We start from the raw sequence: 25,249 nt of genomic DNA on the forward strand, positions 1-25,249 counted from the left end.
GAGAAGTCTTATCCAAATACGATTTGGATAAGCTGCTCCTAATTAGATTAGGAGCTGATCTTTTGAGTTAACAAAAGGAAGGGGGCGACAGCCTTTAAAAGACACACAACATCAGATTTTCTTTAATGCTGAAATCAAGAAGAGAGAATTCTGCACCCTGCGAATACTCTCTTGCCGCCTCCTTGTTCTTGCCGCCCTGTTTGCCAATTCGATCTCCTGTTGTGGGAGAAGTCAAGATTGGATCTTGATATTAGTTCTTTGAGAAATGATTGAAAGGAAGTTGTGCTCACGTACCATCCTGTTGATTCTTGCGAAGGACAGAGTTCTTGGAGAAGAACACTGTTGATTCTGCTCCATCCTGTACTGCGCTATCTTTAGTGGGAGCAGTTTTTGGATCCTTCCTTGGGCGTGAACACCTCCGTTGGGAAATACTACTTCTCCGTATCAGGTATAATTCTCCCCTATTCCTTTTGATTCAGATCTGATTCAGTTTAAGAGAATGCGGTTCCCAATTGAAAGGAGAAATTTTTTTTGAAATTCGCCCATTATTCCGCAATCTTTGGGCGTCCATGGGATGGATCTCTCATCCCTTCACCCATAATATCAAAAATCCAATGGCCGATAGATACTTCACACCTTATCTCAAACCTCGAAGGAAGTTTTTGAAAGCTTGAAAGCTCCCATGCAGCAAATCTCAAAGGCAAGGTTCAAAGTATCGACGGTATTACTACTTTTTTTTAGGTTTTATTTATTCATTTTTCAAAACCAGTTCAGAAGGGTCAATTTAAGGCCTAACTACCCTCTGAACCAATGTCTGACCCAATACAATCCTTGGAGGAACGTATCGAAAAGCCATTGGCACATGTATCAGCCGATCGATACTTTGAACCTTGCTCAAAGGAGGTTTATGAAAACCTCTATGCGTCAGGGAGATGTAGTAAGACTCAAATATGCAAATGTCAAATGAAACAAGAATGTAAGATGATTTCTGATAAAAACGTAACATGATCAGTATGCATTTCAGGTACCCATTGCTCCGAAGGAAGAAACGGAAAGTCGGAAACATAAAATAAGCACAATCCCCATTCAGTTCATCAAATCTGGTATCACCAACGAAGTTACATACGACAGCCAGCGAATTATTGAAATTTGGCCAGAACCATTTGCAGCTCATCACAATTGAAACTTTGATAACTGTAACGAGAAGGCAAACAATGATAAACACAGCCAAGATATCCGATCCTTCTACTGATATATAAAAAAATAAAAAAAAAAAGCTTTTCTTTTGAAGGAAAAGCCCGTAGGCCCAAAAAAAAAAATAAAAAAAAAACAGCTTTGGACCCGGTGTTTTTAGTTAATGAAATGGGCATACAACATCAGACAAGACAACCCAATTCATGATCTGGAGGCATGACCTACTTTATGGTTACCTAACCACTGTTCTCGCACCATAACAAAAGACATAGTTGTAACACTAGTCAATACAAGTGACCTACTTTATGGCAAAATATGAAGTAGCATCAGAAGCAACCTACAAGGCAGAAAATTTGAAACTGATGTTATGTCCCAGTTAATATTCTGTGGTAGATAATCCAATATGACCCAGTATGAAGTTCAGTGATTATTCAGTACAAACTGATAAGAAAAAGTAGTATTAGCATTTAATTATTCATATCTACTTTGGTAATAAAACAAAACCAAAGTTCCCAACCTACCTACGCTCCTCGCTAATATTTGCATGTAGTTTAGGCTACTTCAAGTAAAAATTTTAAATTTTGAGCGACCTTAGCATATATGGCCGCTGCTTATTTAATGAGCAAACACCTGGGTCTAGAGCTAAATGATCTATACAACAGTTTGTATTTAGAGACCAGGATCCACCATCTGATGGGTCATACCATGGAGATTAACCGAAGTTACCAAACAAAATCAGCTTACAACGTGATACAAAACTCTATCACAACCAATACTATGAATTATGGAGCAACTGTGTTTGCAGTAAAGGGCTTAAACTGCAAATCTCCTGGAGCGCCAAATCAAGATTCCACTATTGATTTTATAAACATTGAAAACATTGGATATTCTGGAGAGAGTATTTCTAAGGATACAGGACTTCTTATTAATAAGTCAATATTCCTTATAAAAGATTTAATTGAACATAAAATTCAACCTTGTTTCTGGTGAAAGGTTTATGTTATGATATGTGAAACTTGACACATAGGAGGATAAGAATATAGATCCAGATATTCAATGATAAACCCTCAAAAATCAGCCACACCCATTTTATCCTGTTGAGCAGCAGACCATTACCCAAAGTTTGTTGCAACTTGTGCCATACCAATAATAGGTCTTAATTCTTATATCTCATAGTATAAATAATGTTATATATTAAAGTTGATCTTTATGCCATGTGTCAAGGTTTTCAGATAGGAGTTGCTGTAACAAATGAGGAACATGTAAACTAATCATCCCTGGATAAAAAATTTGACGAGTACAAATATTTTTTCTATGCATGGCATATAAATAAACACAAACATACACATGGAGAGAGAGACTCATACTTCTGAATTTAGACTTTCAGAGCAGCTTTGTGAACCATGGTTTCCTTGTGGATTTGGTGGCAACTCTTCTCAACAAGATCAAGCAGCTTCTCCAAGTTCATTGCCCATGAATTGAGAATGTCATTGCTGTCCTTTGCTGTCTGGAAGCAGACTGTTCCCATTGGCCTATCAATCTTTGCAACCAGAGACTTGGAGACAACCATATCTGATAGGTGCTTCTCAGCTTCCTGACATGCAGTTGAAGAGATTCTAAGATGAACCAAGCTGTTATGGAACTCTTAATTACTAATGCTCACTAATATGTTATAACAGGTTATAGTACCAAATCCATATTCCTTCCTTTCTTGGTTCTTTTTTTTTAATGAAATAATGTTGTAGTTAAATGAAAAGAAGATACAAGGTGTCCAAAAAGTAAAAGGGGGACTGGCCAATACAACCACCTATTGGCCACCATGGTACACTCTTCAACTATCTTGGGAAGGTGCATTTAGGAATATGCTATGATTGGCAAATATAATATAAGAGAACATTTTATAGGAATACCTATAATACTTTTCACTCCTTATGGAACAGAGTTGGGAATCATGAAACAAACACGTGTTCATAAATCAGTGTAGCAAAGATGAGGATTGACATTGAAGTTGGTAAATTTGACAAAAGCTCCACCCTAAATCTGGAGCTAGCTGGTATTGGAGGGTTATTCTATAAAGGAGAAGGTAGCAAGGTTCAAAACATCATTATGTATTGGGCCATATCAGCAGATACGTATCGTTTTGGGGCCTTCCTGATACACCCCTACAGGGGGTGTTTCGGGTCAGTGAGTGGTTCAGAGGGTAGACCAACCTTAAACCGGCCCCTCTGAACCAGATTTGAAAAAAAAAAAAAAAAAGAAAGAAAACATTACAGATACAGGCATTAGGGCGTATCACCCTGTATCAATATTTTGAACCTTGGATGGTAGTGTCTTTTTGGCCATTACTGGTCCTGTTGGAGATGTGGACTCATAGGAAACAGTGGTGAAGACCCTTCTGTTAGCCTCTTTGATATGTTACTGATGAAAATAAAAGGTACCCTCTCATGCTATTGAAGACAATTTACTATATGTTATTGGATGGTATCAGAGAAAGAAAAAGTGGGGCAAAATGGCTTGCTCACTGCCTCAATAAAATAAGGTTAGCTAAGCCAAGTAAGATGGTTTCTTATGCCAATTCAAAACTAACAAGTGCACCAATTAGGATGTCATGCAATGCTGTATAAGGAAAGGAGTTAGGCCAAGATGGACTAATATTTGGGTATTTGAACCAATTAGGATGTCATTCCGGGTGTGATGCAGGTAGCTGGTATGGCTGCATAGAGATTGGCTCACAACACAGTTTTTATTCTATCTTCATTTGTTGTTATTCGAAGTTGTTAGAAGTTATTTTCGAAGTACTTTAAGAAGATGAACCCTTCAAAAGTTGAAGACAAGCATGTTGTTGACCATAGTCAAGTTAGATGGAACTAATTATCTGGTTTGGTCACAATCAGTAAAAATTCATATATGCAGTAGAGGCAAATGGGGTTTTATCTCCAGGAGCAAAAAGGCTCCTTCGGAAGATGATCCATCATATGAAAAATGGATGCAAGAAAATTATACTATTATTGGATGGCTTATGAACTCAATGCAACCGCAGATTAGTCAACACTATTTGTGGATGAATTCAGCAAAGGAAATTTGGGATAGTGTTGCTGAGACCTATTCCTAGAAATTAAATGTGGCCAGGGCTTACAAGCTTAAGAGTGATGTGAAGAATTTGAGACAGGGGGAGAAACCTTTAGCTGTTTATTTCTCAATACTGAAGTCTTTATGGCAAGAAATTGATTTGATAGAAGTTGTAGCCTAGGACACCACTAATGATGCTGAGACCTACAGGAAATTTGTTGAGAGAAATAGGGTGTTTGAGTTTTTGACAGGGCTGAATCCAGAGTATGACATCACAAAGCAAAATATTTTATCCAAGGATTTCACTGTCTCAAGCCTATGCCTTGATAAGTAGTAAAGAAAGCAAGAGACTTGCCCAAGTTCAAGGGGCTGGTTTAAATGATCACTTTGCTAATATGGGAGTGAAACCCAAGGGAGTTGTAGGGACTCCAAGTAGCTCAGGGAAAAAAGAAATTATTTGTGAGTACTATAAGAAGCCAAAACACACTAAAGACAAGTGTTGGAAATTGCATCCTAAGCTTCTTCCTCTTCGGTTTCAAAAGAAGTCTGATAATATGAAAGCAGGGAGTGCCAATATTGCTGCTGGTCTAGATAGTGACAGATACCTAACTAAAGAGATGACTGCTAGTGAGCAGTTAGTAGCTACGAAGGCAGAGTATGAAGAGTTTGGAAGGATGATCAATCACCTAGAGGGTGTGGCCTCTTCTTCCAACCCTCCAGGAAATTCAACCTCTTCTGCACTTGGTCATTCAGGTATACGGGCTTTTGCCAACATGCAACTATTTCAAGTAATCGTAGGATTCCTTGGATTATTGATTCTAGTGCTTCTGATCATATGACCAACCTTTCCACTTTGTTTGTTTCTTATGATTTACTTCCTGGCCGTGACAAAATCACCCTAACCAATGGCTCTCTTGCCCCTATCTCCGACAAGGGAACCATCAAGGCTACAGATTCCTTGGTACTTCCTTCTGCTCTTCATGTACCCAAGCTAAATACAAATTTGTTATCTGTAAATAGCCTAAGTCATTAAACTGTTGTGTAACCTTCTTTCCTTCCTATTGTGTTTTTCAGGATCTGGAGTCTCAGGAAGTGATTGGGAGTGGCCATGAGGCGAATGGAATATATCTATTGGACACTCCTGGAAAGAGCCATGGACAACTTGGAAAAGCTGCTTTTGGGCCTACATCTACAGAGTCCATCAGTCGAGTCATGTTATGTCATTTTCGTTTGGGTCATCTTTCTTTTTCTGCATTAAGTCATTTATTCCCAAAACTATTTAAGAGAATTAGTCTGTCCAGTCTTCATTGTGAGTCGTGTGAATTGTCAAAACATCGTAGAAGCAGTTATCCTTTGAGTAATAAAAGATCTTCTCCATTTCATATTGTGCACTTTGATGTGTGGGGGCCTTACCACTTACCTTTCATGGGTGGCTACAAATATTTTATCTTGTTCATTGATGACTTTTCTCGGTTCGCTTGGATATTTTTGATGAAGTTCCCAGACTTGTGAGGCAATTCCATGAATTTGTTCTAACCCAATTTGATACCAAAATTAAAATTTTCAGATCCAACAATGCAAAAGAATATTTTGAGAAAAACTTGACCTACTATCTCACTGATTTGGGGGTTATTCACCAAAGCTCCTGTGTTAGGACCCCAGAGCAGAATTGAGTTGCTGAAAGAAACAATCGGCATATTGTTGAAGTTGCAAGAAGTATCCTATTTGCCTTACATGTCCCTACAAAATTTTGGGGTGATGTTGTTCTCACTACAACCTACCTAATCAACCGTATGCCATCTAGGGTTTTGGGGTTTAAGTCTCCCTTTAATCTTCTTCATTCGGGCAAGGATCTTTTTCGTATTCCTTTCCGTGTCTTTGGCTGCACTTGTTATGTACATACCCCAAGTGTCCAGAGACATAAATTTGAACCAAAAGCCCACAAGTGTATCTTCCTTGGTTATTCCCCCAAACAAAAGGGTTATTGTTGTTTTGATCCAAAGACTGACACTCGATATGTCTCAATGGATGTCACCTTTGATGAGCTCTCTTCCTTTTATGATTCTTTTCAAGAGAGGCATTGTCCAAAGGGGGAGAATTTGTCACAGTTGTTTGCTCTCCCCCTTCCTGTCCTAGTTGAGTCTTCTGTTGAGACTCTTTCTCCTTCAAATGAGTCAAGGGAGGATCAATCATTTCATTCTCATTCTAGTGTTCCTATCCCTCATCCTTTACCTCCTCGTCCTCTTTTTAATCCCAAGTTGTACCAACGACAGAGAACAAAAGTGAACAGATTGTTTCCCCTACAGCACATGAGCCTCCTACACTTCTAGTCACAGAAGAGACAACAAATACTGATACAACCCCTTTAGAGTCATACTTTCTAGACCTTGATATCCCTATTGCTATTAGGAAAGAAAAAATAAAGTGTAGTACACATTGCATTTCCAAACACCTTTCTTATAGTTTGCTCTCTCCTTCATATTTTGGCTACCTTTCTTCTGTTGCTTCTAACCCAATTCCTAGGTCTGTGTCAGAAGCTCTTACTATTCTAGAATGTAGGGATGGTATGAGAACAGAAATTGATGCCCTGCACAAGAATGACACTTGGGACGTGGTTGATTTACCTAAAGGGAAGGATCCAGTAGGTTGTAAGTGGGTTTTTACCATCAAATATCATGCTGATGGCACCATTGAAAGGTACAAGGCTAGGCTGGTTGCAAAAGGTTATACACAAACATATGGGATTGATTATCTGGAGACCTTTGCTCCTATTGCCAATTGATGCCTCTGCTATCTCTGACTGGCCACTTTATTAGCTAGATGTAAAGAATGCATTTCTAAATGGAGAGTTACATGAGGAGGTCTATATGTTTCGTCCTCCAAGGATGTATGAAATAGATATGAAAGGGAAGGTCTACAGGCTGAAGAAATCTCTTTATAGACTTAAATAGTCCCCTAGGGCATGGTTTGAAAGGTTTAGGGCTGCCCTTGTTAGCTTTGGCTATGTACAGACATAATTTGATCATACCCTCTTTGTGAAGAGGAGAGGATTCTTGGTCGTTTACCTGATTGTGTATGTAGATGATATTGTTGTGACTGGTAATGATGTATCAGGGATTAATGATCTCAAATCTTTCCTTCATACAGAGTTTAAGATCAAAGATCTGGGGGAATTGAGATACTTTATTGGCATAGAAGTTGCTAGATCCAAAGATGGGATCCTTATATCTCAGAGAAAGTATGTACTTGATTTGCTCTCTGAAATAGGGAAGATGGGTGCTAGACCAGTTGCTACTCCTATTGATATGAGTCATAATCACTCTGCTTCAGATGGAATATTGTTGAAAGATAAGGGAGTCTTCCAGAGGCTACTTGGAAAACTTCTCTATCTATGCATGACTCGGCTAGACATTGTATATGTTGTCAGTTGCATTAGCCAGTTCATGCATGCTCCCAGGGATACTCACATGGTAGCAGTAGAGCGAATTCTTTGTTATTTGAAGGGTTCCCCTGTAAAGGGAATTCTATTTGCTAAGCATGGCCATATGAAACTTGAAGCCTACACAAATGCTGATTGGGCTAGAAACATGATGACAGAAGATCTACCTCTAGTTACTGTAGCTTGGTGGCAGGTAATATTGTCTCTTGGAGAAGCAAGAAACAATCAGTTGTTGCCCGATTTTCAGCCGAAGCTGAATACAGAGCCATGGCTCATGGAGTTTCTGAACTACTATGGCTTAGATCCTTGATGGAGGAACTGGGTACTGAGCATGATAAGAAAATGATGTTATACTGTGATAATCAGGTTGCCAGCAACATTGCTCACAATCTAGTGCAACATGACAGAACTAAACATATTGAAGTTGACAAACACTTCATTTGAGAAAGAGTGGCTTCTGGAGAGGTGTGTCTACCTTTCATCATTTCTGAAGGATAGTTAGCTGATTTCCTCACCAAGGGCATTCCCAAGGATAAACTTCAGCATGATATTGGCAAGCTTGGCATGATTGACATCTATGCTCAGCTTGAGGGGGAGTGTAGAGAAGATGGGCCGAATGGCCCATAGGCTGTTTATCCTTTTTTATCTTTATGTTCTTTGCTGTAATGGGCCTTAATCTAGGCTTTATTCTTTCTTATGTTATGTTTTTTAATTTTCTACCCAACTAGGGGCCTCTCTGTAGATTACTAAAGTTTAACTTATGAAATGGAATTAGGGGTGTTAGAGAGAAGGTTATGTTCGAAAATCTCTCTCTGGACCCAAGTTGCCGCCACCTTCTTCTCTCTTCTTGAAATCTGATTTCTGCTACTTCCTTTTGATTTACTGCAACTTTTTAAACAGTCATTTCTTTTCAAAAGGCTGTTTTTCTTCTGTATTCTAGTTTTTGGTAATAACATGTAGAATGGAATTCATGAAGCTGATTCTACACTTCACATAGGTGGCATAAGCAATTGCCTCAAGCGCACCTTTTAAATCACTGATTCATCCTTGTACAAACTTGGGCCAGATCAAAAGACAGATATAGAGAGCCTTTTCAAGTCTACAACATAAGAACAAATTATGGGGACAATAAAAATATATATCCATTAATCAGATACTTTATCTAATTACAATATGCAATCGATTTTTAAGAGACATCTTGGAAAGAACTACTAGTAGCACTTTTTTCTGAAAAGTGAAAAAAAGGTATGCTATTTACATATTACATAAAAATCTTAGAACAGAGTTTGCAGTAGCACTTCATAATGGCAGAGGACCAATCATGCCCTTAATCCCATAAAAGAGAGATGTGAACACCAAAAACAATCTAAATTTTAAATATAAAAGAACCACCTCACCATATACACACTTCTTGTAGCTAGGGGAGTAATTAAGCCGAGCCGAGCCGAACTTTGGCATGTCTTGGTTTGACTCGACTAAAACACTACGTGGTTCAAGTTCGAGTTGTGAACTCGAGCTGTAATTCCCGATTCAAGCTCGGTTTGATTAAATATTTGATGATCTCAAGTTTGGCTAGAAAGCTCGAAAATGAATATATTTTTATAATATATAGTACATTCTTGTATTATATATAAATATAAAAATATATTTTACATGAGCCTAACTTTTTATTGGTTGAGCTCGAGTTTGAATAACCAACCAACCTTGCCTTGAGATTCAAACTCAATTAGAATTGAACTTGAATCAAGCCTAATCAAACTTGAGCTTGAAGTATTTGATTAGAGCTCAATTCGGTTGCACCACTACCTATAGCCACTGTAGTTACAACACCCCAGGTAGAATAACAATGAACTCCAAGGAGTGGCAGATGCATAAACTATCAAGAAGTATAATGCTCATAATGGTCTCATAAGAGAAGTATCAGGGGAGATTGTGAGGCACAATAGCAAACCTGGATAGTGAGGCACAATAGCTCTGCAAGTCTCTTCAACATGATCCTAGAGTAATACTTTGATACGACCAATATGTTCTGAAAGTACACATTACCCAAATAGTTGAAGATCTAAAATTTTAAGGGGAAAACATTAGATAATGCAACTTTGACATGCAAGAAACAATTACATGCTCAATAATCCTTTGTTTAAGATCTTTTGCTGCTTTGTCACCCAAAGAGCCTCCAAGCATATTCTTCTCGTTCTCAAACTCTATCCTATATGTCTCCCATAGGGTCGTCCACTGGATCACCTCCATTGTGATCAGATGTTTCAAGAGCATCCTGAGATGGTAAGCAGGACAGTAGTCAGGCATAAGAAAGACCATAGATGACACAAAACTGAATGATTTTATGAAACAAGGCAGGGAAGGCTTTAAAAGAAGCACCAAGATCACACAAGATATACCTAAATTTTGGAATTTCAGATAGATTCTTATCTTCCAAAGTGGAATTAAGAAGGCTTGTCTGCATTGGATCATGTGGAGACAACACTAAGTACCAGCAAATTTTCCTTAGGACCTGCAAACAAGGAATATTGTCAGGGAACACTGTAGAAGGCACTCAAAAGACATGTATTTAGGAAAAGTCCTCACTGGTATCCACTGTGCTGAATCTTCTTTCACAGATGGGATCTCATATATAGCCTTGTAGCTACGACAAATCTCAAGGTAAGCATTGTGATGAGAGTGATACCTGCAAAAGGGCAAAAAAGAACAAAAGAACATTTAAGCAGCTGTTACCATCTTGCAACTCCAAATATAAGTTTGGATCAATAGGTACAACAATTCTTATTGCACAATCAAAATTATAATGCTTGGCTTGAACACAAAAATTTATTATGTTTAACTTCGGCCTTCAGGTATTTACATTGGGGATTTCATTAAGGAAGCTAGAGCCTTTTCTTCCATGGTGAACACATTCAGATAGAATATCAAGGACCATGGCCTCCATGTTATAAGGGGCATAGGTTTTAGCAGTCTGGATTTTCCTGCTCATGCCTCCATGTTTAATAAGGGCCAAGAGTTTCCTTATTTTTAATTTCTGTTGTTAATTTAAATACTGTTTAGATGTTGCTTTTAAAAGATAAAGATACTCTTATTCAAAACCAACTAACAGCCCCACTAATAAGAACTATACTGTTGTGGATATTCAAACAGCAATGTTTGCTTAAAGGGTTATTATCCAATGTTCAGTCTTGGGAGGGGTGAACTGATGTATACCTAAATCACACTGTCAATCTCATGTTTTACCACTGCACCAATAACAATATTCATCTAGACATAGAGGCGCTGATGAGGAAACAACCTTAAAAATAGTTCAGTTCTTCAAGGTCGTTTTCTCAAACAGTTATAAGTATTCTTAATCTGATAAAGACAGGCATTTTCATCTCATAACTAGTAATAAATAAGCAAACTGCTGGAGAATGATAACATGATAAACTTTTCAGGGGAGGAAAATCATACCCAGGGAGAGGTTGAAGCATGAAGTTAAGACATTTCTGGAGATATGTTCCTAAAATTATTAGTGTAGTCATTAAACTCTAAGATGAAATACCTCCTGCTATATTAGACATTTTAAACTAGCTGAGACTATTGATACCTATTGAAAACCCAGTTTCCCATGCCAGGCTGGTCTGAGCCTAACCCATGATCACCCCTAATGTTATATGGGATGCTAGGCTCTCCAATGTGTGGGAGTAAGCCTAGAGATGTGAGGCTTGGTTCCTAAAGAAAAAAAAAAAAAAAACACAAACTAGAATTAGAAGTGTAACTATGGGTGTGGTGTTCCACTACCTGGAGGCGTGAGGCATAGTTCAGCATGTAAGAGGTGTAAGCCTCCCAAACACAAGGAGGTGTAAGCCTCCTTAATAGGAGGAGGATAAGGAGGAAGGAGGAGGGGGGAGGGAGAAAAGGAAGGAGGAGGGGGGGAGGAAGAAAAGGAAGGAGGATCTCTTTCTCCTTTATTTTTTCTTTCCCCTTTTCTTTCCTTCCTTTCCCTTCCGTTTTCTCTTCTTTCTTTTATTTTCTTTCTTCTCTTTCTTTCTTTCTTTTTCTTTCCCTTCCCTTTCCTTTCCTTTCCATTCCATTCCTTTCTCTTCTTTTTTTTTTCTTTTTTTTCTGTCTTTTTGTATGAGGTGTGTGTGAGGCACATGAGGCGTACACCTCTAGCATGCCTCATGAAAAAGGCGTATTGAGATGTACACCTCAGAGGTATCAATGCCTCTGGCATACACCTTAGGGCGTTTGGGGCACCTAGGGCATTTTGGAGTGTCTCGCTTGGAGGTGTGCCTCCAAGCGCATACCTTCCATGCCTTTTAAAACATTGATACGTAGAATATATAAATGAATCAACCACCATATGAACAAGGATTATAATGTGCTAGTAACTTATAAAAACTAATTGCATTCTTACCAATCCTAGAAGACTATTAGGAATCTCTCAATGTAAAGCAAAACCTTGAATGGGTATTAAAAACCCTAAATATTTAGACAAATCACAAGAACACAAAGAAAAATAAGAATTGGACTGCAGTGAATCTAGTGTGAGGAACTTAAAAAATCTAGTTAAAGGATTCCAAAGGGTATCAATGTTGAAAGTTTATTGGGGAAGAGTTGTGTGGTAGGAATAATATGGGAGAACAAGATATTCAGGAGGTGGCAAAAATACTAGGTTGTGAGATTAGGAGTTTTCCTCTAGAGTATCTTGGTATGCCATTGGGGGTAACCCTATGTTAGAAAGCTTTTGGAAACCAGTAATAGAAAGGTTCACAAAACAGTTAGCTCTTTGGAAGAGGAGTTACATTTCTATGGGAGGAAGAATTACTCTAATTAGATCCACCTTAGCCACCTTGCCTACTTACTTCCTTTGCACTTTTAGAATACCGGTCAGGATTGCAAAGAACTTGGAAAAATTATGAGAGATTTATTGTGGGAACCGGGGAGTGAAAGAAGAGATCATCTTATAAAATGGGAACATGTATGCAAACCTAAAGAATTGGGAAGACTTGGAATTGGGAATCTAACAAAGAGAAGTACAGCTCTATTAGGAAAATGGCTCTAGAGATTTCCTTTAAAAAGAGAGATTGTGGCACAAGGTCATTGGAAGCATTCATGATACAGCAGAAAAATGGCTGGGATGCAATTTTGGCAACTCATACTTCTTCAAGATCCCCTGGAAAGCAATAATAGAGATATTACCAACCTTTCTCAGTTTCACTTGGTTTGATGTGGGCAATGGGGAGAGGGTCCTATTTTGGGAAGATCTTTGGGTTGGGGATCTACCACTTAAACAACAATTTCCCTTTTTTCTTTATCCAATTACAAGGTTGAACCCATTTCAAAATTTGGTTTACCATCGCAACTTGGTATAAATTGGGATATTAGGTTTAGGAGAGGTCTAAGAGATTCTGAGCTTGATTCCCTTGTCCTCTTACTATCAAAGTTGGAAAATGTGTTCTTGGACCCTAGCTCTCCAAATGGAAGAATTTGGTTCCCTTCACCTGATGGCCTTTTCTCTTGTGCTTCCTTTAACCTTTTGGTCTTGTCAGAGCCTTTGGGGGAAATTTTCTTGGTTAAAGAATTTAGTGTAAACCTATCCCTCTTAAAATACATGCTGTGTTGGGAAAATCTCCTTGGGAAGATCAATACTTGGGACTTGCTACAAAAAAGAAGGCCAAATAAATGCCTTTCTCCTCATGTGTGTATCCTTTGCAAGGAAAGTGGTGAGACCCTTCCTCATTTACTTGTTATGGAAATACGTTTGTTCTCTCTTTGGTTGCAAATGGGATCCTCCACAGGATGCAATAGGCCTATTCAATTTCAGTTTCTTAAGGCAACAGAAGAAGAGAGGAAGACTTATGTGGAGGACAGCAAGAGCAGTGCTGATTTGGACTTATGGGAAGAAAGAAATCAAAGAATCTTTAATGAGAAGAGAAAATCAAAGGAGGAACTGTTTGAAGCTGTAACAATACAAACAGCACATTGGGTAAAAACTTTGGATCTCTTTCGAGAATTCTCAACAAATGACATAATAAGATCCTGGACTGAAGAGGCACAAACATTACACCTGCAGAAAGTGTGAGAATGGTTTGGAAACCTCCATCTTCTAACAAACTGAAAGCTTAACTTTGATAGTAGTTCATTGGGTAATTCAGGAAGGGCAGGAATAGGAAGTGTTCCTAGAAACCATGGAGTGGTGGTGGCATTATTTTCAGGACCAATTGGCTTTGGAGATTCAGTACAAACTGAAGTGATGGCTCTCTTACATGGATTAAGGCTTGCTGTACAATTTGGAGCAAGGGAATTGGAAGTGGAAGGAAATTCTTAGTCATATCTTGGTCCAAGAATATCAGATCAACTCCATGAAAATACAGACATGCTTTTAGGGAGATCGACACCTTGGCAAAGAGATTCAATTCCACTTTCTGGTGGATAAGGTCTGTAAATGGAATGGAAGATGTATTGGCAAAGCAAGGAGCTAATAGAGATGGCTTGTTATGGGCTAAATTGTAACCTGATGTATATTGTGATGCTGGGAACTAATTAGCCTTTTTGGATTTCTTTGTAACTGTTGAAGTTCGACCTGCCCTAGAATTCTGTCTTGTTCGTTGACTATAAAGTAAAGTGAACAGCAAGAAGTAGAAGTAGGAGAGGAAAGAAGAAGAGAGAAAAGAGAGAAGGTCTGGTTCGAATTAGAGAAAAAAGTTATCCCTAGATTCGGCCAGACCTGTTATTATATTATTAACTTGTTGGAAAAGACTCAAGTGCCCTTATTTAAGTAAGAGGCACTCGAACTAACATAACAGTACACATCAACATTCTCAACAAGTGCAAAGACCAAAATACCCCTTCACTAACACCACTAACACTCCCCCTTAAGCTGGTGAGTATATATCATATAATCCCAACTTGTTACATATGTAGTCCACTCTCCCCCGACTCAAACCTTTTGTAAACAAGTCTTCCCACTGGTTTCCCGTACTAACATATGCAGTTTCTATCACTCCATTCAGCACCTTCTCTCTCACAAAATGACAGTCAACTTCGATGTGCTTGGTTCTTTCATGAAACACCGGATTGGAAGAGATATGAATCGCTGCCTGATTGTCACAATAGAGCTTCATTGGAGTACTGATGCCATATCCTATCTCCTGTAGAAGGTTCCTTAGCCACACTAATTCACAAGCAGTATGTGCCATGGCCCTATATTCTGCTTCTGCATTGCTTCTTGCCACAACTGTTTGCTTCTTACTTTTCCACATTACCAGGTTACCCCCCAGAAAGGTGCAATAGCGTGTGGTAGATCGTCTATCAGACATAGAACCTACCCAATCAGCATCAGTGTACCCTTCTACTACCAGTTTTCCACCACTCTTGTACAGCAAACCACGACCAGGAGCTCCTTTCAGATACCTCACAATCCTTAGCACTGCATTCCAATGTGGGACCAAAGGTTTCTGCATGAACTGACTCACCACACTAACCGCAAATGAAATATCTGGCCGAGTAATGGTTAGATAGTTTAGTTTGCCTACAAGTCGTCGGTATCTGCCAGGGTCTTCAAATACTTCACCTATATCAGTGCTCAGCCTCGTATTTGTTTCCATAGGTGTCTCAGTCGGTTTAGTACCCAGCAACCCTGTTTCTTCCAGTAAATCAAGCACATATTTCCTCTGACACAAATTAATGCCATGCTTAGATCTTGCTACCTCTATGCCCAAAAAGTATTTCAACTTGCCAAAGTCCTTTGTCTGAAAGTGTTCCTGTAGGAATGCCTTCAATCTGTCAAATCCCATTTTATCATTCCCAGTCACAACGATATCATCCACATACACCACCAATATTATTTTGCCTACCGAAGAGTCAAGACTGAAGACAGAATGATCAACTTGGCACTGTTTCATACCAAACTTCTTGACCACCTCACTGAACCTACCAAACCATGCTCGAGGGGACTGTTTAAGTCCATATATAGCCTTCTTAAGTCTGCATACCTTACCATCCTCCCCCTGAGCAACAAACCCTGGTGGTTGCTCCATGTAGACCTCCTCGAGCAAATCACCATGCAAAAAGGCATTTCTGATATCTAGCTGATGTAGAGGCCAATCATACATAGCTGCAAGGGAGATGACGACACGAACTGACCCTATCTTAGCAACCGGGGAGAATGTTTCTGTGTAGTCAATGCCATAGGTTTGGGAGTACCCTTTGGCAACCAGTCGCGCCTTCAGGTGCTCAACACGACCACCTAGCAAGTACTTAACACTATACACCCACTTACAACCGATAGCCTGCTTCCCAAGAGGAAGAGCGGTGAGGTCCCAAGTGTGATTATGATGCAGAGCAGAGAGCTCTTCTTCCATAGCACGACACCACTCTGGAGAGGTAAGGGCTTCCTGGACATCCTTAGGAACAACCACGGAGGATAACAAAGAGATGAACTGGCGATGGGAGTCGGAGAGGTGAGTAAGTGAAACAAAATTGGAAATAGGGTGAAGGGTGCAGGTACGTTTACCTTTCCGGAAGGCAATAGGAAGATCTAGGTCGGAAGCTGATGTCGGAGCTGGAGCTGGATCTGTCGACGGTGATGAAGCCGGAGGAGCTGCAGCCGGTACACGCGGGTGATGTGTATACACGTGACGGATGGGTGGACGGTCAATAGACGGTGGCATCGGAGGCAAGGACGTAGGCATGACTGGAACCAGAGGAGGTGGATCAGCCACAGGAAAAGGAAGAGGAGGTGGTGATGTAGAGGAAGCAGCATCATCGGACCCCACGAAGAACGGAGTAGACTCGAAGAATGTAACATCAGCACATACCAAGGAACGACGAGAATTGGGATGATAACACTTGTACCCTTTCTGAGTTCGGGAATAGCCAAGGAAGATACACTTCAGGGAACGTGCATCTAACTTGTCAGTCCCGAGACCCAGATTATGAACGAAGCAGACACACCCAAATACCCGAGGAGGAAGTAGAAACGGAGACATGTTGGGGAATAAGACACTAAAAGGAGAACGACCATCAAGAATAAACGTGGGCATCCGATTAATTAAGAAACAAGAGGTGAGCATTGCATTGTTCCAAAAGGTTTTGGGAACATTCATGTGGTGCATGAGGGAGCGTGTCGTTTCTACAAGATGTCGGTTCTTTCTCTCAGCAACCCCATTTTGTTGTGGAGTGTAGGCACAGGAAGTTTGGTGTATAATGCCATGTTGGTCCAAGTATTCTTGAAAAGATGAAGACAAGTATTCACGACCATTATCAGAACGGAAAATTTTGATGTGAACGCCAAATTGATTGCGGATCTCAGCATAAAATTTCTGGAAGATGGCAAATAATTCACTTCTTTCTTTCATTAAATAGAGCCACGTCATTCTTGAACAGTCATCAACAAAACTAACAAAATATATGTATCCATTATATGACATCACTTTATAAGGACCCCAAACATCTGAATGAATTAAAGAAAAAAGACTCGACACACGGTTATCGACCCTAGAACGAAAGGGAACACGATGGTGTTTCCCAAATTGACATGACTCACAATCTAAAACAGAAAGTTGACTCAATGAAGGGACTAAGGACTGCAACACTTTCAGCGAAGGATGACCAAATCTACAATGCCACTGGAGATGAGAAATGGATGACTGAAGGGCCGTTGACGTTCTTCCACCACCATCAAGATAATACAGTCCACTGGCTTCATGCCCTCCACCAATCTTCATCCCCGTCTTGAGATCCTGAAAAACACACATAGAGGGGTAAAATGTGATGGAGCACTTAAGGGACTTGGTCAGCTTACTAACAGACATAATATTAAATGGAAGCTTAGGTACAAATGAAACAGAGGATAGGGATGCAGGGTCTAGGTCAACATTACCAACACCATAGATAGATGATGTGGAGCCATTAGCAAGGGTAACAGATTGTGATGTTGAGCAATGGGTGAGAGATGAAAACACACCTGGAGTTCTCGTCATGTGATCGGAGGCTCCAGAGTCAATAATCCAGGGGTTGGGTGTGGATGCCAAACAAGCCATACCTGAATGTGCAAAGGTAGTTGTGTTCTGCTGCGACTTGGATTGAACAAACCTTTCATACTCATCCCGAGGAACACTCACCATCTCCTTGCCTGGACCATCTGAGGGAGTAGAAGGCATCGGGTCAGCTGACCGGTTCTCCTGTCTAGAGCTGAAATTGGTGTCACTAGTCATGGCATGGTTGGCCCACGTCGAGGGAGGACCATGTAAGTCATAGCAGTAGTTAATAGTATGTCCATCCAAACCACAATGAGTACACTTCTGTGGACCCGAGCCACGTCCTCTACCACAAGCTCCTCCTAAATCTCTGCCTCCAGTACGACCACCACCACGGATATGTGTAGGTCCACCACTACCACTCCTGCCAGGCTAGGCTCCTCGAGCCCCACTTCTGCCACCTCGACCTCTCGATACTGCAAATGCTGATTTATCTGAGACAGTAGAATCCATAGATCCAATGGAAGCCCTCCGAAGACGAGCAAACATCTCCTCTAAAGATGGAAGAGCAGATCCCCCTAGTATCTGGGCTCGTACTGGTTCATACTCAGACTTCAGCCCCACCAGAAACCGTGTCACATCAAGCTGCTCTCGCTGTTGCTGTTGAACTTTGACATCAGAAGTGAGAGGATGATAGACGTTTAACTCATTGCGGATATTTCTCACACTGGCATAGTACTCCTCAAGGCTCTGATTTCACTGTTGCAGATTGAAGTATTCCTGATACAGTTGATATACCCTAGTGGTATTATCCTGACCTGAACACAGTTTCTTAGCATGATCCCACACCTCTTTGGCTGTGTTAAGAAACATGAAGTTCACACTGATTCTGGGTTCCATACTGTTCCACAACCATGTGATGATCTGTGCATCTTCCTGTTCCCAGTCTTCATACTCCTGAGAATTAGCGGGGGGTTTCTCCTCTCTTATGTGCTTCACTTTCTTCTTCGCCTTCAGAAAAACCTCTACAGACTTGGCCCAAGGGACATAGTTCTCTCCATTCAGTTTAATGGAGGTCATTTGGACATTCAGGTAGTCAGTAGATATCATGACACTAGGTTTACTATCACTGTTATCTGCCATTGTCGAACACCCTTATCACTGAATTCTGAGCACTACACACTGCACACTACACACAAGCACTTCACCGAAATCTGCACACTGATTTCAACAGTAATAAATGCTGAGAACTGCAACACCACAAACCCTACTCACCGAAATCTGCACCCTGATTTCAGCAATATTAAATGCTGAAAACTGCAACACCACAAACCCTACTCACCGAAGTCTACACACTAATTTCAGCAATATTAAATGCTGAAAACCACACTTGTAACACCACAAACCCTAATCCACAGCTACCGGAAGTTTCACCATTAAGTAGACACTATTGCCCTTCGAATCACACACAAACCAGAATAAACCCTGGCATAAACCCTAGCATACTGCAATCTGAAAACCCATCATACGAACTGTACTACACCTCTCATGTATTCCATAACAGAAAATATACATAAAAAAAAACTTTACCTCATCGCCTAAAGGCCAACCACACGAAGGACTGAGACACCACTGCACCACACGTACCAGCCCTAATTAGGGCTTAGAAACCACAGCAACCAATCACCAACGACACAATCGGAGGCAATAGGAACCTCCAAGGGAAGAGGGCGATCACTCCTTTTCAGCCCTTTTCCCAGTCTCCAACTCATAGCTGAGAAACCCAAGAGAAACCCTAGTTCGAATGCGCAGAAGACAGAATTCTAGCAAGTCTGATTTGTTCAATGTGGCTCTGATACCATGTTGAAGTTCGACCTGCCCTAGAATTCTGTCTTGTTCGTTGACTGTAAAGTAAAGTGAACAGCAAGAAGTAGAAGTAGGAGAGGAAAGAAGAAGAGAGAAAAGAGAGAAAGTCTGGTTCGAATTAGAGAAAAAAGTTATCCCTAGATTCGGCCAGACCTATTATTATATTATTAACTTATTGGAAAAGACTTAAGTGCCCTTATTTAAGTAAGAGGCACTCGAACTAACATAATAGTACACATCAACATTCTCAACAAGTGCAAAGACCAAAATACCCCTTCACTAACACCACTAACAGTAACTGTAACTTGATAAGCTCCTGGGGATGACATCCCTGTCATCATGTTGTACTGCTACAACTTTCTTTAAATCTAATAAAATAATTTCTATGCTGATAAAAAAACTTGGCTTTATGATGAGAATCACACTTCAATTAATGCATGAATAATATATTCTTAAATATAGCATCCAAAACATGGAGCATGTGGATTTACTTTTATGTGAGAGATTCAAGGTTGCCTTGTACTACTTTTTTTTTATAGGAAATGATAACTTTCATTAACTAAAAAAACTAGAAATACAATTATCACCTACTAAAGTGTAAGGTGACCCCTGAACATAATTCAAACTACAAAACTGCCCAAAACAAAAACTCCCGATTCACCCCTTGCTTTGCTAGGTTGTCAGCTAAAGCATTTGCTGACCTCCTAGTCCAAACAACTTGAGCATCCAGCTCTATTTTAAGGCTCAACAACTCCCTTACAGGTTGTCTAAGGGGCCAAGTTCCAAGCTGATTGATTGCATCCAACCTACTACTAATTTTGAGTCCCCTTCCACTTCTAGCTGTTGAAAGCCCAATTGCTTAGCCAATCTGAGCCCTTGGAGGAGGGCTAACACTTCAGCTCTAAGCGAGTCCCTCAGACCTATTGGACCAGAATACATAGCCAAGATTTTTTCTATCTCATCTCTAAACACACCCCCTATTCCAGAAGGTCCAGGGTTCCCACAGAGCTGCCATCAAAGTTTAGCTTTACATTATACTACACCGGAGGGGGCCAAACCACTTGTATGGTAGGTGATGAAGAAGAGGAGCTTGCTATAATACTCCAGCCTCTAATCAAGTCGTCTACAGAAACATCCTTGAACAGGTCAAGAGTTTTCAGCCAATGTATTGTCTTGACGGTGATCCCTTCTATGAGTTTAGGCACTAATTTTTCTTTCCCTTGGAAAATCTAATTGTTTCTCTCTTCTCACACTACCCACGAGATAGCTGCCCTTGTTGTTTTCCACATCACCCTTCCCTTCTTTTAGGTTGTCAAAAAAAGCTAGGGTCAAAAAAATCCACTATACTTGAGGGGGAGTCCACCTATAGCCAAAGAGAGAGGAGAATCAATCCCATATAAGAGTACTAAAAGGACAAGAAAATAATAGGTGATTCACCGCTTCACTATTCCTCAAGCAAAGCCTATAAACGTGTGGGGACAAGCACCAATTTGGTCTTTTTCTTTGAAGCATTTCCAAGGTATTAATTTTTTGGAGAACCACTTCCCAACAAAAAGCCCTTACCTTTGGAGGTACCAGAGCACCCCAGACTTCTTTAACAAGAAAGGAGGTAACCGGGTTAGAAAGGAGCACCAAAGCATTTAAAAAGGAAGAACATGAAAAGCAACCTGAAGAAGATTAAGTCCAAATTCTACTATCAGGACAAAACTAGTCCAAAAAAACTGAGCTTAGAAGAGAGAAAAGATCATCTAGCAAACTGACTTCTGAGCCCCTCAAACCTTTCCTTAGACCTAGATCCCAAGAATCCCTAGAAACATGAAAAGAAGAAATAACTTGAAATTTTTTCGAAGAAAGGGAATATAAGTTCAGGAATCAGTGTACCCAATTTACACTCCCATTGTTATTAAATTTACATGCCATATATTCTATTCTAATCATTTAATGTTAATTTTGCATTTAATCCTTTGTTAGTTTCATCAATTAAAACAATGTCATCAGCAAACAACGTGCACCATGGAACCTCCTCTTGAATATGTTTAGTCAATTTATCCATGACCAATGGAAATAAATAAGTACTAAATGCTGAACTTTAATAAAGACCCCACTTACTTGTAAAATCTGATGTCTCTCCCACATGTGTTCTAACATTGGTTGTTGCACCATCATACATATCATTAATTAGGTCTATATAGCTATTTTGAACCCCTTTCTTTTCACAGACCCACCATATTATCTCTCTAAGAACTTTGTCATATGATTTCTCTAGATCAAAAAGCACCATATGGAGATCTCTCTCCAAACTTTTCTATCAATCTTCTCAAAATAAAGACATCTTCCATGGTTGATCTCCTTGGCATAAACCCAAATTGGTTCTCTGATATACTTGTTTCATGCCGTACACTTTGCTCAATTATTCTCTCCCAAAGAGTACGACATGGAACAAAATATATACCCAATATAATAAACATAAAATGTTACCTTTTTCTGATCAGAACATAGAAGATAACTTTTCTCTCTCAGCTATATTCTATAAAGAGGCCCTCTATGAATGAAATTGCATTAAAGTTGGGGGCTTAATTCAACTCTTCAAAACCAAGTCTAGCTTGAAAACCATCCCCATTAAGATAATTGGGAAGGGGCTTTAGAATCTATGGGACCTTAGAAAATGGAAGACCAAATCAGAATGGCAACCACAACAATTGGATAACAACTGATGGTAAATTTTCAACTGTGTAGGTTATATTGCAAAAAATAAATAATAAAAACAAACAAAAGGTGAACGGAAGAGTTATGCAAATATCAAACTACCGTATCATTAATTGGTAGTAGATCCTTTTCAATTCCAATAGTGAAGGTATATCAGCAGGAGCCTCTTCAACAACACTATCACCTTCCTTGGGTTTCTTCTTTTCTTTTGAAATATCAGCATCGAAAACACGTGGACTAATCTTCCTTGAGAGGATCTGTGCACGGACATAATCCTGACGGTCTAAGCATAAACGGACCTGGAAAATGTTTGAGTTTCAGCAAGCCAGTTTGCAAGGTATGCCCAAAAAATATTAACAAATTCTCATAATGATTTTTAGTGTACTTGCTCAAGGATAAATGCTATCTTCTCTGTTTTTGCCATTGCTCCAAATGTTTCCACCTGTAATGCAAATTAAAAGTGTAAGGGGATTGAGAATACAAGTTGCTCTATATGGATCGAGTTCTTGTCTATTCATGTATTCAAATGAGCAGAAAACACCAAACACCACCTGGAGTACCAAACAACACTTACAGCAATTTCTTGCATCAAATCAGCAGCTTCAGCAATAAGTCCTTGTTCTTCCTTAATTTTTGCAAGCTTCTTGATCAATCGTGCCCTCTCTATTTCTACATATATCTAGAGAACAGTACAGGCAACTAATTATATATCTTAAAAACAAAGAGGGATCACAAAAAGGATAAGACAAAGTAAGGAAATTCTAGCTTTATTTGTTCACCTTCCCAGCAGATACACTGTTTAGTGTTTTGATGAGTTCTACACGAGTTTTAATATCAGGAGTCTCATCAATATATTGCATTGCCTGCTGGACCATTGCAGTTACTGCCTGTGTGAAAACAACAACAGTGTGAATGGTTGAAGCAAACCAATTATACCAACCATGTCTAAACAAGGATCTCCTGTGACAATAACACTTCATATAATGTTAAAGGGTCGGGCAGTACCCACCCAGGGTTTTGGGAGAGGTGAACCGGATATTGACCTAAAACAAATCCACGTTCTCATTCTCATGCATCTTATCCTAATGTTTTACAATTTCTGTCACCAAGCAAGACCCTAGCACTATGGCTAACATAAGATTTCTAAACATAAAAAAGTTGGCAAGATATATTGTAGCATATCATTAAGCATCAAAGATTGGAACAACCATGCTAGCAAAACCTCCTCAAGAAAGAATAATCAAGGATAAATATCATTGATCGCATATAAATTCAAGACATTGATATTTTGGAGAGATTTTTTCAACATAACCTTTGAATACGGTTCAATTTTCAACTTTCAACAAGTTGATAATAGCAATATCCTAGCATGGCATCTGAACATCATGTTAAACAAGGAGACAACAACAACCAATGAAGACCACTCAGCCTGCATTACTAACTCTCTCCTCTCTGAAGAATGTAAGGTAAGGAGACCTTTCCACTCCCTTTCAAAATTCAAACTGTTGTTTATTTGACCGTTTTGTATCGTCACTGTGATTCCAAACTATCTTCCTTATGTTGCAAAGTTGTTACTTTTTTCCTCTACCCAGTAAAGACAAAATGCTAAAGTTTGCAGATAGACAGATAATATTCATAAAAAGAGTTAAACCCAGGCGCATAAATTTTCTCAAGGATGGGTCAAATTTTGGGCAAGGACGTTAGGTTCAAAGTTTCAAATTGCAAAAACAGTTAAAGAATTTGTGACCTATCCGTCGCCTCTTCGTCCGTAAGAAGCTACAAAATCTCATAATGCAGTTCTGTTTTTCAAGTTTCCTTTACCTGTTTAAGCTGACCTCTACGCTTTGACAGAAGAATGATCTGGTCGTTGAGCGTCTTCCATGCTCGAGCCTGAAAGCAAAGTTCCAGGATGTCGACAACAGCTTTCTTTGTTCCAGCAACATCCCCAGCAAGTCTCATCTGCTTCTCCACATTCAACAGAGACTCTATAGAGGCATCTAGGTTACCTCCTCCTTCCTGCAAAGAAAACCACAACACAAAAAATGTTGCAATCAAACTGAACCGGGAAAAATAATGCAACTCAAGATCTGTTGAAGCAAAAAAAAAGAACTAAATTGAAACTCACCATTGCTTCAGTCAATTCAGACCTGCAATACCAGCGAAAGAAAAAGGAAAAAAAAAACTATGAGCGAAAAAATGAGACGAATTCGGAATATTTAAAAGCGCTAAAGGGAGGGAGAAGAATACGAAACCGGGGAAAGCGAGATTTGGAGCTCTGAACTCGAAGGAGTGATTCTAAGCTCCACCAGAAGAGAGGGGAGGTCGGACGGGAATAGCAATAACCCCTCCGGCAAGAATTCCCCAACTTTTTCCAGAGAAATTTGGGGAGAAGAACTTTATATAGTTTAGGGACTTCCGTACTATTATATTTAAGGTTCTATTCGTAAGTTCGATCGTTGATACAGAATCCGGTTATTGATCCAAATCGTTGAATTAGTGGATTAGACAATCAGACGGATGGAATCGAATAGGATGTAGGATATAGGCAAATGAGTAAATCCAAATGTTATTCGTTTATATTCGAATTCGAATAATATGTTATCCATCGCATTTTTTTCGGATTCAAACAGAAAAAATTATGGGAACCGAATCGAATTACATTATGGGTAAAATATAAAAACCTCATTTAGGCTTCTCACAATCATGAAAACCTCTCATTGGTGGGGGAGGTTTCATTTTAACAAAGACCTCCCCTGTTACCTCTTTCGTTATTGTCTCAATTCATTACCAAACATTATTTTCTGAAGTTACAAAATTGTGTTAAGGCATGCTTCAACATAATTCAAAATGCCAACATTTTTGGCCGTGACAATAATAGTAGGATATTTCAAAACTATTGAGGATGTTTTTGTTAAAATGAAATTTGAGAAGAGTTTTTTTATGATTGTCAAAACGTAAGAGGAGGTTTTTATATTTTACCCTATATAATAATGAACTAAAATGA

General features: G+C 39.5%; 1 protein-coding gene across 2 annotated transcripts; it reads right to left on the reverse strand.

The window, feature by feature from the left end:
• Nucleotides 1–1,056: 1,056 nt before the first annotated feature.
• LOC104589607 (26S proteasome non-ATPase regulatory subunit 12 homolog A) lies at nt 1,057–24,629 on the reverse strand. 2 transcript variants are annotated; one of them, XM_010247971.3, is made up of 13 exons: nt 24,498–24,629; nt 24,371–24,392; nt 24,067–24,261; nt 23,025–23,132; nt 22,820–22,924; nt 22,631–22,687; nt 22,348–22,544; nt 10,289–10,388; nt 10,102–10,214; nt 9,824–9,977; nt 9,654–9,731; nt 2,562–2,788; nt 1,057–1,194 (listed from the first exon to the last, which is right to left on the reverse strand). In XM_010247971.3, exons 2-12 carry the CDS (start codon nt 24,371–24,373, stop codon nt 2,570–2,572), a joined length of 1,329 nt encoding a protein of 442 aa, XP_010246273.1. In that variant the 5' UTR covers nt 24,374–24,392; nt 24,498–24,629; the 3' UTR covers nt 1,057–1,194; nt 2,562–2,569. The 2 variants fall into 2 exon arrangements, with proteins under 2 accessions (XP_010246273.1, XP_010246274.1); XM_010247972.3 differs by having other exon boundaries at nt 1,057–1,531.
• Nucleotides 24,630–25,249: the final 620 nt, after the last annotated feature.

This window comes from Nelumbo nucifera, chromosome 1 (assembly GCF_055504915.1).
Source record: "Nelumbo nucifera cultivar China Antique chromosome 1, China Antique-T2T, whole genome shotgun sequence".
Lineage (NCBI taxonomy): Eukaryota > Viridiplantae > Streptophyta > Magnoliopsida > Proteales > Nelumbonaceae > Nelumbo > Nelumbo nucifera.

Coding starts and splice junctions, on each gene's coding strand:
- LOC104589607 (XM_010247971.3), bottom strand. Junction 23,133..24,066: donor GTAGAGGTCAGCTTAAACAG/GTAAAGGAAACT, acceptor GTTTTCACACAG/GCAGTAACTGCAATGGTCCA. Junction 9,978..10,101: donor TCTGAAATTCCAAAATTTAG/GTATATCTTGTG, acceptor TTACCATCTCAG/GATGCTCTTGAAACATCTGA.